At 34.6% G+C, this 14,289-nt stretch overlaps 1 protein-coding gene across 3 annotated transcripts in view; it reads right to left on the bottom strand.

The window, feature by feature from the left end:
- Nucleotides 1-14,289, bottom strand: part of LOC150107165 (tRNA (uracil-5-)-methyltransferase homolog A-like) — a 424,227-nt gene that overhangs the window by 49,661 nt on the left and 360,277 nt on the right. For all 3 annotated transcript variants that reach the window (XM_090391689.1, XM_090391688.1, XM_090391687.1), the window contains exon 13: nucleotides 6,314-6,410. In XM_090391689.1, coding sequence (XP_090247815.1) covers nucleotides 6,314-6,410 — 97 coding nt within the window. The remainder of the gene's footprint in view (nucleotides 1-6,313; nucleotides 6,411-14,289) is intronic.

Here is a 14,289-nt window from a genome sequence, read left to right on the forward strand (position 1 = left end):
TGAAATACCTCTTTAATTCTCACATTCAGTTTTATTTCCCTTTTTATATATGGGTTCTATGAGAGCTCTACTCCAATCATAGTTCAGAACGCCCTACAGTGGCTGCACTCCATAGTTCAGAAAGCCTGGACAGAGGGAATTTGTCCCTCTGTCCAGGCTTTCTGAACTATGGAGTGCAGCCACTGCAAGACTTTTATACCACCATACTTCAGCATTTCTGGTCGAATATCATCTACTCCTGCTGCCTTTCCACATTTCAAGCCTTTTGTGGCTTTTTCTACTTCAAGTATCAATATGTATTCTTGACTGTATGCCTGTTGAGTGTTTTTTACCACTGTGCTATCACTGCTTGTTTGATTTAGCAATTTTTGAATTACTGCATACTTCAAGGATATCCTTTTCTCCCATTTTCATGTCACCTTTATCATCTCTAACTCCTTTTAGGAGTTAGAGATGATAAAGCACTCTTTCCTCCATTCCTAAGCTTCTTCAACAACCTGCAGAATATTTTGCCACCTTCTTGATATTTATTTTCTGTGTTCTTGCAAAAGTCCTCCCATGACTTTTGTTTAGTTAGTTTTACACAGTGTTTAGCTTTCTTACATTTGTCTCTGTATTCTCTAAGAGCACAAGCTGACTTATTTGCCAGTAACTTTTCATATGCTTTCTTCTTTTCCTTCACTGCCTCTTTAACTTTCTGTGTCCACCATGGAGTTCTGATTTTTCTATCCTTGCAGACAACCTCACCACATGCCTCTCTGGCTAAATCAATCAGGGTTTTCTTCAAGGCTTGCCACTGAATCTGGAAAGTTTGGTTCCTGTTCTCAAACCCTTTCATTTTTTCTTCAATAATCTTTGTGTATTTTAGTCTACAGTTCACATCTGAGAGCTGCTCAACTTTTATTCTCTTTAAAACTTTCTTACATGTAATTCTTTTCAATATGAGATTCGATTTTATCCTGCTCAAGACGAAATAGTGATCACTTCCAATTTCAAATCCTCTGTACACTCTGGTGTCCTGGAACAGGGAGAAAACATCACCATCAACAATAACATAGTCAATGGGAATTTTCTTATTCCTTGCCTCTTCTCTCCATGTGAATTTATGCACATTTTTATGTTGGAACATGGTGTTAGTAATAACCAGTCCATGTCCTGAGCAGAAATCCAACAGGTATTTGCCATTATTATTAGCTTTGCTCTTTTCTCATTGCTCATCTTACTTTCTTTTTTCTTTAATTACCCATTTCTTGCTTCCATATAATAGAGCTGGTTTAGACAAAACATTATATAATCTGTTTTTAGTATGTTTTTGTACCATGGATGGCTTAAACATCATTTTTTATTATTATTATGAGAGACCTCCAGGTAGTTAGGGACTCATCGATGGAAGCCACATACTATATGCACCAGCTGTCATACCTGTCCAATTCATTCAAAAACCTAACCCTTACTCCTTTCTTGACAGCATTCATTTGCAACTTCTGGGGATGCCCTTGCATCCTTTCCCCCACCCTCCATAAAATGAAAAATTCCACCTACAGATATCCTATATGACCCTTTAAGAAGTTTGTAAATATCAATCACCCTACTTCCTCCTGTTTGCTAGTGTCTGCAGTCTACAAATTCTCAATCTGTCTTCATAATCAGTATTGCACAAAAGTCCAAGTGAAGTCTTATCAAGGCCTGGTAAAGAGGCCAAATGACTTCCTTCTCTTTACACGTCAAAGTTCGTATCAGCATTGCAATTGTACTCTGAGTTGTATCTGCAATCTTTGGTAATTAGTCCCTGACTAATTACCAAAGATTGCAGATACCCTGAACTTCAACTTCCTTTCCACTAAAGCTCCAAGATCCCTAGCATGATCAGTTTCTTTAGCATAATCCAACCAATATAATATGACATTGGATTTCATGACTTTACATTTATCAACACTGAAATGACAGCCATTTTCACATACCCACAATTCCATCCAGTCTATTCAAATCAATCTCCAAGTACTGTATATCAGCCACATTTCTAACTAACTTACCTATCTTTGCATCATCAACAAACAGCTATGTCATCTAGCAATTAATGTATATACTGAATAACAATGGACCAAGGACTGATCCTTGTGGCACACCAACCCTAAGTCTTGCAGACTAGCATCCCCCCCCCCCCCATATACTACTTTTTGATATCTGTCAGTCAGCCATCCTCTTATCCTTGCCAATATTTTATAATCCAATCCCATATTCTCCAATTTATGTAACACTTTTCCATACTGTATTCTGTCAAATCTTATCAAAATCCAAAAGTATCGTGCCGTATCCATTTCCTTTGTCTAGGTCAACAGTATCATTATTATAGAACGTGACGAAGTTGCTAAAGCACGTCATTCCCTTAGCAAACCTATGCTGTTTACTGCAAAGTAGAGATTCACTGTCAACCCATTTCTGAATGCAACCTTTAACCAACTTTTCCAAAACTTCACCACTACTCCTCAGATACTAATTAGTTAATAGCTAGATGTATCAGTGTTTACGAAGAAGCTTAGGAATGGAGGAAAGAGTGCTGTAAAAGGAGTTAGAGATGATAAAGGTGACATGAAAACGGGAGAAAAAGATATCCTTGAAGTATGGAGTAATTCAAAAAATTGCTAAATGAAACAAGCAGTGATAGCAGAGTGGTAAAAAACACTCAACAGGCATACAGTGAGGAATACATATTCATACTTGAAGTAGAAAAAGCCATCAAAGGCTTGAAATGTGGAAAGGCAGCAGGAGTAGATGATATTTGACCAGAAATGCTGAAGTATGGTGGTATAAAAGTCTTGCAGTGGCTGCACTCCATAGTTCAGAAAGCCTGGACAGAGGGACGAATTCCCGATGATTGGAGTAGAACTCTCATAGTACCCATATATAAAAAGGGAAATAAAACTGAATGTGAGAATTACAGAGGTATTTCACTACTGAGTGTTCCTGGTAAGATATATGCAAGTATACTTGAGAAAAGGTTGAGAAGAATTGTGGAAGAAAAGCTTGGTGAAGAACAAGCTGGATTCAGGACAAATAGAGGCTGTCAGGATCAGATCTTCACTTTACGACAAATAGTAGAGAAATCATGGGAATATAACAAAGATCTGTATTTAAGTTTTGCTGATTTGGAAAAGGCATATGACAAGGTGCCAAGAGAGAAGCTATTCAATACACTACAGTTATATGGTGTCAATGGGGCATTATATCAAGCAGTACTTAGTCTTTATTTGAGTTGTAAGTCAGCAGTTAGAATTGAAGTATAGGAAGATGGTTTAATGTTAAATCTGGTGTGAGACAAGGATGTACATAATCCCCTCTTTTATTCATTATCTATATGAATCACATTATAAACAAAAGTGGTATTAAACATGATATCAAAATTGGAGATGTTAATATCAGCTCTTTGCTTTATGCAGACGATATCATACTTCTAAATAAATCTGCTACAAGTCTGCAAGATTCACTGACTAAATTGAATAATTGTTGTAATAGATATGGTATGAAGGTCAGCAATAAAAAGACAAAGACAATGAAAATAGGCAGTGTCATTGAAAATGTCAGCTGTGTTGTGAATGTTGAACCTGTAGAACAAGTAAAACATTTCAGCTACTTAGGAACGATTTTTAGTGAAGATGGTAAATTAAATATGGAAATAGACAACAGAATCAACAAAGCTGGTAGGAAGTCAACTGAATAAATTCATATGGAATAAGAGAGAAATTAGTCGGAACACTAAATTAGCTGTATACAAGACAGTGTTCAAACCAATTTTAACTTATGAATCTGAGAGCTGGGTCAGAAGTAAAACGCTTGATCATAGACTAGAGGCCGCAGATATGAGAGGCTTGAGAAAGATTATAGGCGTGAACAGATGGCATCAATGGTAATATCATATTAAGAACGAGGATATTAAGAAAGAACTTGATATTGTCAGCATCCAGGAATGTCTTAGCAGAGCTAATCTCAGGTGGTATGGTCACTTAAATTGAATGGGCGAGGAAAGATTAGCAAAACAAGTGTTCTCTGCCAGGTTGGCAGGAAAACGACCCAGAGGAAGACCAAGATATAGGTGGATTGATACAGTACAAGATGCCTTAGATGATAGAAATATAAGATCTGATAATGTTGGAGCCTTGACAAGTAACAGACTGATTTGGAGAGAAATTGTAGATAGGAAGTTAGTAATGATGTAAATTTTTCATGTAGTACTATCATATCCTGTACACCCCTTGAGGGTACATGGCAGGAATTTGATGATGATCGGTGCAAATTATGCTATTTATTTTAACAAAATTTGATGTTTCATTTTGTTTTATTTAGATGATCTTTTTCACATTCAAAGTATGTGAAAGTATTTTCTCATTCTATTATTTTATTATCTATCACCATTTCACTTCTTACTGTTTTTTTTTTTTGAAACCAGTTATTTTTGTTTTTACTTTAGATATTCCCATTTTATACTGTTCTGAGATAACACTTAATGATTTTACTGATCTTCATAAATCATCTTTTGATGTAGCTACTGTAGTTTGAACATTTGCAAATAATAGTATGTCCGTTGACTATGCAAGATCAGCTTTTTTTTTTTTTTTGAACTCATTTTGTTTTCCTAGTAGTTTGTCCTCTACTATATTGTTTAATTCCTCTTTTAATATCCCTGCATATATTTTAGCAGACTAACTCCCCTATAGTTATTGCATCATCTTTAATTCCATTTTTATAAATTGGAATAACCTATTTTTCATTGTATATTTTTAGTTCTGATATTGTAATATTTTATACTGGGTGATTCTTTTGTTTTATTTTACTTCTTTAATATCACCAGTCCAGAGATTTTGACATCATCTTACCAATATTCTAAGTCTTTTTGTATTTTTCTCTTTTATTTTATTCCTTTATTCATATATTTTATTATATTATGTTTTTGGTCTTTGATAAATTCTTTTTTAGTTATGTTTCAAAATTGTTACCCCCCACCCCCTCAATGGTAGTATTTCTTTTGTACTCTATATTTCTGCTTCTGCTGACTTTGAATTTTGACTTTTCTGGTTACCGTCCCCCCCCCCCCCCCACCACCACCATTCCAGTTATGTAGTCCTCTTTTTCTATTCCATTTACTCTATATTCCTAAAATTTCTGTTGTTACTTCTGGCAGAATTTGTTTCATATTTTCCCATTCCTCTTCTGTCATTTTCATGTGATTGTTTATTTTTTTTTTTCATTACTGCATTTTTGATACTTCTGACTGGGAAACATGTAATGAAGAAATTTATATGTTGATAGGCATCATCCATTTTATTTATTTTTAGGCATCTCGTTCAAATGAGATTTTTCACATCACCAAATAATGATGAGAGTTTAATTCAAAACTTTGATATGTTTTTACATCTACATCAACTCAGATAGTTAAAAATTTGCAATAATGTAATCAATAACTGACTTATTTCTTTATGTTCAAGTACTAAGTTCATTATTCCCATATAATTACAAATGACAATCTTGTTACTTGCATTCATTATGATTAGCTTTGATTCCATGATTTATACAATACTTTTCTTCAACATATCAAAATACCTGCCATTGTTTTATACTCTTTTATTTTACTTCACTTATTTGTTTCTTTGGTACATTTTTGCCTTTTCTTTATTTCTATTAATACACATATATATGCTAGCTTCATTTACTTGTTCATCAAGTTTTCATCTTCTTTGTGTAGGATGCTTCTTACATTTCACGTTGCAATTTTGATTATATGTTCCTTCTTCCAACTTTGTTTACCTTTTCCTGATTCTTGATCACATACACTGGGAAAATGTGATATACTGTGAAAGTATATATCACATTTTCCCAGGATGGTCACTAGCCTGTTGCTGGTAAGTCCAATAGTAGGGTTGCTACCTAACAGCACTGGACATGCATCTCTAACAGTATTTTCTCTGTCAGAGATATGAAGGTTATACCACCCAGAAGTAAAAAAAAAAAAAAAAAAAAAAAAAAAAAAAAAAAAAAAACACAATTATTCATGAATTAATGAAATTGGTTAATGATTTATGATTGGTAATATGAATTTAAGTTAAGCAACACCAATTTAACAAGTTTTTACTGCATCTATTTTTAAGTCACAAATACTGAATGAAAGGCAGTAGCAATGAACAAAAAAAACTGTCTTATCTTAGATGACCAAATACAGAATTAGATATGTATGATGAGCAGCTGGATGGATTGGATGAGATGGATAAGTTACTCTTGTGTGTGTGTGTGTGTGTCTATTAACAGATAATGTAATACTTACTCCACAAAATTTGTTATGGCAGCTGTAGCATGGCATGAAACATACACTAGTCTCTTTAGGTGCTGGCTTGCTCTGAGTGCCTTAAGAACTTTAGAATCTGTGAAATTATTAATAAGTCTATATATAAAATGCATATATATCTTTAAAAAAAAACAAAAAACATTCAAACAATTGAAAACAGCATTCCAACGGGAAGCACATTCAACCATTTTATAGAAATTCTGAATATTTTTCTAACAAACAAATATATTAATCGATCAGCACTATTTGAAAACTATCTATTTATAATATACAACACTGTTTTTAAAACTGTCTCAAATATCCTTATAAGAAAATATCTAACCAGAAGTTTTTATGTCAAAAAACTAAACTTATTTTTTATTAGGAAAATTGAGTGAAGATGCCTTTCATTAAAACAGAGAAGAAAGTTGTTGCATAGTTTGTGATAAATTATTAACATCTGCAATAGAATTCCCAAATTGTATATTCAAGAATTTTACAATTTCTGCCACTTGAATATACAGTATTAATTTGTATGCTGATTACAAACTGAGTGTAATGTTATCTGATTATGATTTTTTTTTTTTTTTTTTTACAAAACTTTATATACATAACTTTTTGTAAAAAGAGTTATGTATATCTGAAGTAATTTTGAACAAAGCTTTATTTAAAAGAGCCTCGTATGCAATAAAGAAGTCTGCTGGTTAATGTCAAATGATGGAAACTGAGTGATATCAATAAATTTTTCAAAAGAAGAACATGAAACATGTTTTGTATAATGCCTTGAAAGAATTAATATTATGAAATTATGATATTTTATTTGAATTTTTTTTTTTGGGGGGGAGGGGGGGGATTTCCACTGCTGCCCACTCTCAAAACTACAGTGCTCATATGACTGTAAAAACCCATCTTTGCCAAGTCACAGGATAAGAAAAATGATTGGAGACAACATAGGAAAACAGTTCATTATCTGGATTCCAGAAGCAAAGGCACAGTGAACTTTCTGCAAACATTACTGCAGCATTATTAGTACTATATTAGGAAATACCAAGATAATCAATTTTCACATGAAATTTTACTGCACCAGGCTATTTGTACATGGAGATAGCTGGTTTCATTTGAAGTTGCCCTGGTATCCTAGTGTAAAAAATCTCGCAATCATAAATTACTTATTATCAGTCTTTTACAGAATTATTCATATTATGTACATATTTCATAAACAAGCTTTGAAAATATTTCTGTGTCCTGAGTATATGAATTGAGTACTATTTGAATGTCACATCTTCTATCCATTTTACTTCTTGTAAACAGAAGAATTTCCAAACTTATACCTGTGAAATTCTCAGGTACAAGTTTGGTGTTCTTAGTGAGGACATCAAGCATAGAGTCTAGTTTAATGTCCTTATATTCTGGGTTCCAATGGAAAGAAAAGTTTTATTAAGTGTGTGGAAGAATAATTTGTTTCTACCAGAGACCAGCAAAATCAGCCACCCAATTGCAGCAAAAGTGGTAATAACTTATCTTCCCCTTCAATTAAAGCCATATAAACAAATGTCAATGACACATCATCAGCTGAAGTCTGGGAATGATTTCAGAAGCAGCAGAGTCCATGTAGCTGCAATGACTTCTGCTCCAAAGTCTCTATCTGATGTTAGGTATACTTTGTATCAGTCTACCTGAGTAAGGCAGCCCAAACAGAATTAGGCACTGACTGACCTTTCACAAAGGTCAATCAGTGCAGTGATGCTTATTTCATATCCAAATTCAAAAATAAACTGATAGAGTAAGTTTAAATGGTTAGGTCAAATCCCAGTGAAGTTGACCACTCTTCAGCAGGATGTACTACTAGTACAATAATAGCTGACATGTTTCTGGCAGGTATTCGTCTCTCACCAAGGATCATGGCATACACTGCATCGATGTTTTCAGGTGTGATCACTGTGGCAGGTCTTCCTGACTCAGGAACATCTGTTGTCTCAGGATGCCCAGTTTTAAACTTGGCCACCCCTCTGACAACTGTTCGATATGCTGGGGCACAGTTCCCTAAAGTCTCACACACACAGTTCGGTGAATCACAGCTGCAGACTTTTCTTGCAGCACGAAAAAGTTGATGATGACCGGCATTTCTGTCTTCAAATTTCTTCAAAAACTCTGACATGTCTTCTTATATATCCTAAAAGAAAAATAATACATTATTATAATGTGATGAAACATGGTTGAAGGATTTAAAGATATGTTCTTTCTTGTGGTTATATCAGTTGCTTTAATATCATTTTTGTTCCAGGTATTCATCAGAACTTTGCAGCACTCCTCCCCCTCGTATATGGATCCTTATTCATTTCCCATGATTTGTCCATGCTGTCAAAAAGCAAACATCTCATCCTAACAATTCCTATTTGACCCAAACCCAGTTGTTCTTCTCATAGTTTTTCTCTTTCCCAATTGTTATCAGCCTCTTTAAAATAAGCATGCATAAATCTTACCTGGAGTGCTCAGCAGGAAGAAAAATTTCTCATAATTGTTACATTCAGTTTTATTTCCCTTTTTAATGATGGGTACTAGTTAAGCTCAACTACCGTCATCTTGAAATCAACATTCTGGCCAAGCCTTATTAGGTAGTGCACTATTTCCATACCTAAGCATTTCTTTGCATACTTCTTTTGGATTAGTTTATTGTTAAACATATAATCAGTTATTATGATTCTAAATAAGGTTAACTGCTACACTTGAGAGTATTATAATCTCAGATGGAGGACATGAGAACAGTGTTAAAGATGACAGAGTAGAAATGAAGCAAAGAAATTTTTGTTTAAAAAATGAAGGCAGAAACAATGAAAACATCAACTGAATCCAGAATCTATTTAAGACAAACCTATAGAACAAGTAAAATATTTCAGCTATTTAGGAACATTTTTTAGTGAAGATGGCAAATAAAATTTGGAAATAGGAATTAGCATAGCTGGTTTGGCATTAAGTCAACTGTCTCTCTATGTCACTCCGATGCTCGGTGATGTTCCACACCAGGCCTTGCCATGTAGTCCTGTTGTTTGCTTTTCTGGCAGCCTCAACTCTCTGAAGATCAGTCACTCCACACACACGCCATCCATCTATCTCATTGATGGTCTACCCCTGCCTCTTTTTCCAGGAACTTTACCTTCTATTACTGTTCTGAGAAGTCCTCCTTCCATCCTTTCTATGTGTCCAAAATATTTTAACTTTCTTCTGTCAATATCCTTAAGGAGCCTTAAAGTTCTACTAATCTTTTCTAACACCCATTCATTTGTATGCATTTCAGTATATGATATCATCAACAGCCTTCTGTAACACCACATCTCAAAAGCAGATATCCATTTTTTATCTGACTTCTTTAGGTTCCAAGTCTCGCATCCATAAGTCACTGTTGGAAAAACAACTGCATCTAAAATCCTCAACTTTGTTCCCATGGAGATAGATCCATCCTTCCAGATTTTAGACAGGTCTCTGACTGCTGTTTTAGCCATTCCTAACCTAAGTCAACTGAATAAACTTATATGGAATAAGAGAGAGAGAATACAGCTAGTTTAGTGTCAAAACACTAAAATAGCTTACATACAACAGTTAAACCAATTTTAGCTAATGGATTTGAGATCTAAGTTAGAAATAAAACTCTTCATGACTGGAGACCACAGATATGAGAGTCCTGAGAAAGATTAAGGGGGGGGGGACTGAACAGATACCATCAATGGTGGCAGTATCATATTAAAAAGGAGGATATTAGGAAAGAACTTGACATTGTTATCATTCAGAAATGCATCAGAAGAGCTATCCAGGGAGAGTAAAGAATAGCTAAACAGGTGTCCTTTGCCAGGAAGGCAGGAAAAAGATCTTGAGAAAGAGCAAGATGTAGGTGGATTTGACAGTAAAAAATGCCTTAAAAGAGATAAAGATCTGATAATGGAGGGAAATGGTTGATAGGAAGTTAGTAATGATATAACTTTTTTGTAAGATCCTGTACACTCATATGAGGGTATATGTCAGGAACTTGATGATGAGGAAGAAACTTGGCATAAATAAATACTTCCTGCTAATTCTATCATTTCCTCTATATCATAAATAAAGCTTAATGGTATAACTAACACCAAGAGGAAAAAATACATTTATTAAACTCAATAAGATTTCAGAGGTTTTCTAACCAGCATCATCAGGGCACAATGAAACTGTGAGTGCACAGCACTAAACCAAGTAATTGTAGAAACAATTTAAATTGTAACTGACACCTAATGTGATACCCTCTAAGGGTAAGATAACTATAAAGTTAATTCAGAGAAGTCCAGCTATTACTTCTTAAAGGATATAGTCTCCCAGATTTTTGGTAAACTAATGCAACCATACTTGTGGTTGGGAGAGTGCTTCATAGCTGATGTTGATTCTATGATTCTAAGAATAGCCTCTCAGACTTGTAACGACTTCTATGTAATAAAGATATTGTTTCTCCTTCTGATCCTATTTGAACGAGTATCCAGGGTATTCTCAGCCAATCCCAACTTGCTATTTGTTCCTGACTTCGTATTTGTGGTGTTCCAACAACCTCAACAGATGTTGGAAACACAAATACTATTCTAAACTATTTAAGATTAAAACAGAAGTTTGTGGGTGGTATTCTAAGTAAATCCACATCTCCAACGAATAACATTCCACCAAAAGAAAATTAGCACTTAGAAAGAAATATAAGAATAAAAAAAAATATTGTAACCAAAGCCAATAAGGACAATGCCACTGTCATTATGAACCAAGCAGAGAAAACAGAAAAATGAATCACCTTCTTAAAGACTCCCCCACTTATCAGATCACAGATTAGGATCCTACAAAATCCCAAAAGGAAAAAAAGTGTTCAAATTACTAAAAAAAAAAAAGAAGTTATATCCTGGACTAATTACAAAGAAACTTAAATCTTATCATATCCAACAACCTCAGATATACAGAGTCCCTAAAATTCACAAACGCAATACCTCCCTTTGTCCGATAGTAGATAGCATAGACAGCCGGACCCACAAACTGGCTAAACATTCATCTAAATCGCTTTTCTCCCATATCTATTAAAAATTCTCATCATCATCAAATTCCTGACATATACCCTCAAGGTGTGTACAGGATATTATGATAGTACATCATTACTAAATTCCTTTTCACTTCACAAAAGGCTCTTTGTATTATAAAGTGCCAGCCAAGCTTTGCTCAGGGAACAAATCGCTAAGACTCGCCGTTTCCTGAATGATGCTAACTTAGCTATCCAGGCACTCGAAGATGACCTTTCAAGCACCCCAAGCCACGAAAATTACAAAAATACTTAAAAAACATGACTTAACTTCTTGTTACAGACCATATAAAAAATTGGCATCCCTTATCCGCTCTACTAAAGACCAACCTCTCCCCCCCAGACCTACCTGGAGTATACCAGGTCTCTTGCAGCTGTAAGCTGTCCTACTTTGTCCAAACAGGCAGGACAGCTAATATCAGAATTTCAGAACACAAGGACTACATCTGGTTTCACCAGTACAGCCACTCTGGTCTTGCAGAGCATGCGCTGGATACCCGTCATAGAATACGGTGGAAGAAAGCCAAGATAATGCACCGTAGTAAATTCAATTACGAAAGGCTTTTCATGGAATCAGCCTCAGCCCTAAGAAACAATCCAAACCTCAACAAATTTGGTTGCATGAGACTGCCCAAATTTGGGAAATCTACATCAGAAGACCTTCAGTCCAATCACCCAAGAATACCAACATTGCCTGCTAGGGGGCACCATCAGGACTTTTATGAAAAAGAATAACTTCCTGCTTCGTCTTCATTTACTGTTTGTTGTGCTTGTGTGCACGTGTCTTGTTTTTAAGTTCCTGTGAAAATGGCAATGTGACGTTGCCGAAATATTGGAAGTGTATTAAAATTTATTTTAATGTATATCCTAGTATACGTTGTAATTTCCTTAAGCTATTTAGTAAAAATACTAACTTTCTATCAATTTTATTCCAAATCAATCTGTTATCTGTCAAGACTCCAACGTTATGAAATCTTATATTTCTGTCTTCTAAGGCACTATGAATCCAACTATATTTCGGTCTTTCTCTGGATGTTTTTCCTGCCAACCTGGCAGAGAACACTTGTTTTGCTAATTTTTCCTCTCCCTTTTTGTTTAAGTGAACATATCACCTGAGATTACCTCTGCTAACAATGCCAAGTTCTTTCCTAATATCCTTATTTTTAATATGATATTGCCACTGATGCCATCTACTCACACCTATAATCTTTCTCAGGACTCTCATATCTGTGGTCTCTAGTCTTTGGTCAAGTGTTTTACTTCTGACCCAGCTCTCAGATCCATAAGTTAAAATTGGTTTGAACACTGTCTTGTATACAGCTAATTTAGTGTTCCTTCTCTCTTATTCCATATGAATTTATTCAATTGACTACCTACCATACCAGCTTTGTTGATTCTGTTGTCTATTTCCATATTTAATTTACCACCTGCACAAAAAATTATGCTTAAGTAGCTGAAACATTTTACTCGTTCTATAGGTTCTTCATTCACAATGCAGTTCATATTTTCAATGTTTCTGCCTATTTTCATTGTCTTTGTCTTGTTATTGCTGACATTCACTAATCTATTACAACAGTTATACAATTTAGTCATGGAATCTTGTACTGAATTTATTTAGAACTATAACATCATTCTCTTTACTTTATGTGGATGATGTTATAGTTCTAAATTGGAGATGTTAACTGAGATTAATATCTCCAATTTTGATATCAGGTTTAGTATCACTTTCCTTCATAATGTGATCCATATAAATAATGAATAACAGAAGGGATAATGTACATCATTGTCTACCACCAGATTTAACATCAAACCATCTTCCTGTACTTCCTTCAGTTCTAACTGCTGACTTACAACTCAAATAAAGACGAAGTATTGCTTGATACTTCATCTTTATTCTTCGTCAAAGCTTCAGACAATACTGCGACAAAGGTTGCTCAAGTTTCAAGAAGAATTTCGCATTTGGAAAAGATGGAAAAAATATTAATAGCTTGGATTGACAATCAAGTAAACGAAAAAGGCTCAGTTGTGGATGGTGTTGCTATTTGAAACAAAGCTTTAGATTTGTTTTCGTTCGGTTTAAATAAAGATGGCCAATTGTCAGAGAAAAGTGACTTTCAAGCAAACAAAGGTTGGCTTGAAAACTTTAAGCATCGTTTTAATATGCACAATGTAAAGCTTCAGGGAGAAGCTGGCTCTGCAGATAAAGAAGCAGCAGAGAAATTCAAACCCCAATTTTTGAAATTCATTGAAGAGAGGGGTTACGTTCCGCAACAAGTTTTCAATGCGGATGAGATGGACCTATTTTATAAGCGAATTGGACAACGAACCTACATCACAAAGACACAAAAGGTTGCCCCAGGTTTTAAAGCTTTTAAGGATAGACTCACTTTGCTTTTTTGTGGAAATGCATCAGGCGACTTCAAGTGCAAGCCTCTGCTCATTTATTGATCTAAAACGCCTCGTGCATTGCAGGGAAAAAATTTTGAGCAATTGCCCGTTGTGTGGAAGTGGAATAGAAAAGCTTGGGTAACAAAAATCCCTCTTTATGTTAAAAAACGTTTAATTTTCTTGACCAAAAAGCTCTGGAAAGACTTTTAATGGGATTATATTGATCAAGTGCATATAATAAACAACTATGTTATATGAACTAGTTTCACCAACTAAGGCTGTTGGCATCTTCAGGGTACATAACTGATGTAAGGCACTAAAAAGTAAAAAACTGTTACAAACTATAATCAACCGATTCCAATTATATTAATCTGGAAAGACTTTTAATGGGATTATATTGTTCAAGTGCATATAATAAACAACTATAATTGGAATATAATTGGAATCAGTTGATTATAGTTTGTAACAGTTTTTTACTTTTTTAGTGCCTTACATCAGTTATGTACCCTGAAGA

This window comes from Typopeltis vanoorti, chromosome 4 (genome assembly GCF_054136105.1).
Source record: "Typopeltis vanoorti isolate ZY-2024b chromosome 4, IOZ_Tvanoo_1.0, whole genome shotgun sequence".
Lineage (NCBI taxonomy): Eukaryota > Metazoa > Arthropoda > Arachnida > Uropygi > Thelyphonidae > Typopeltis > Typopeltis vanoorti.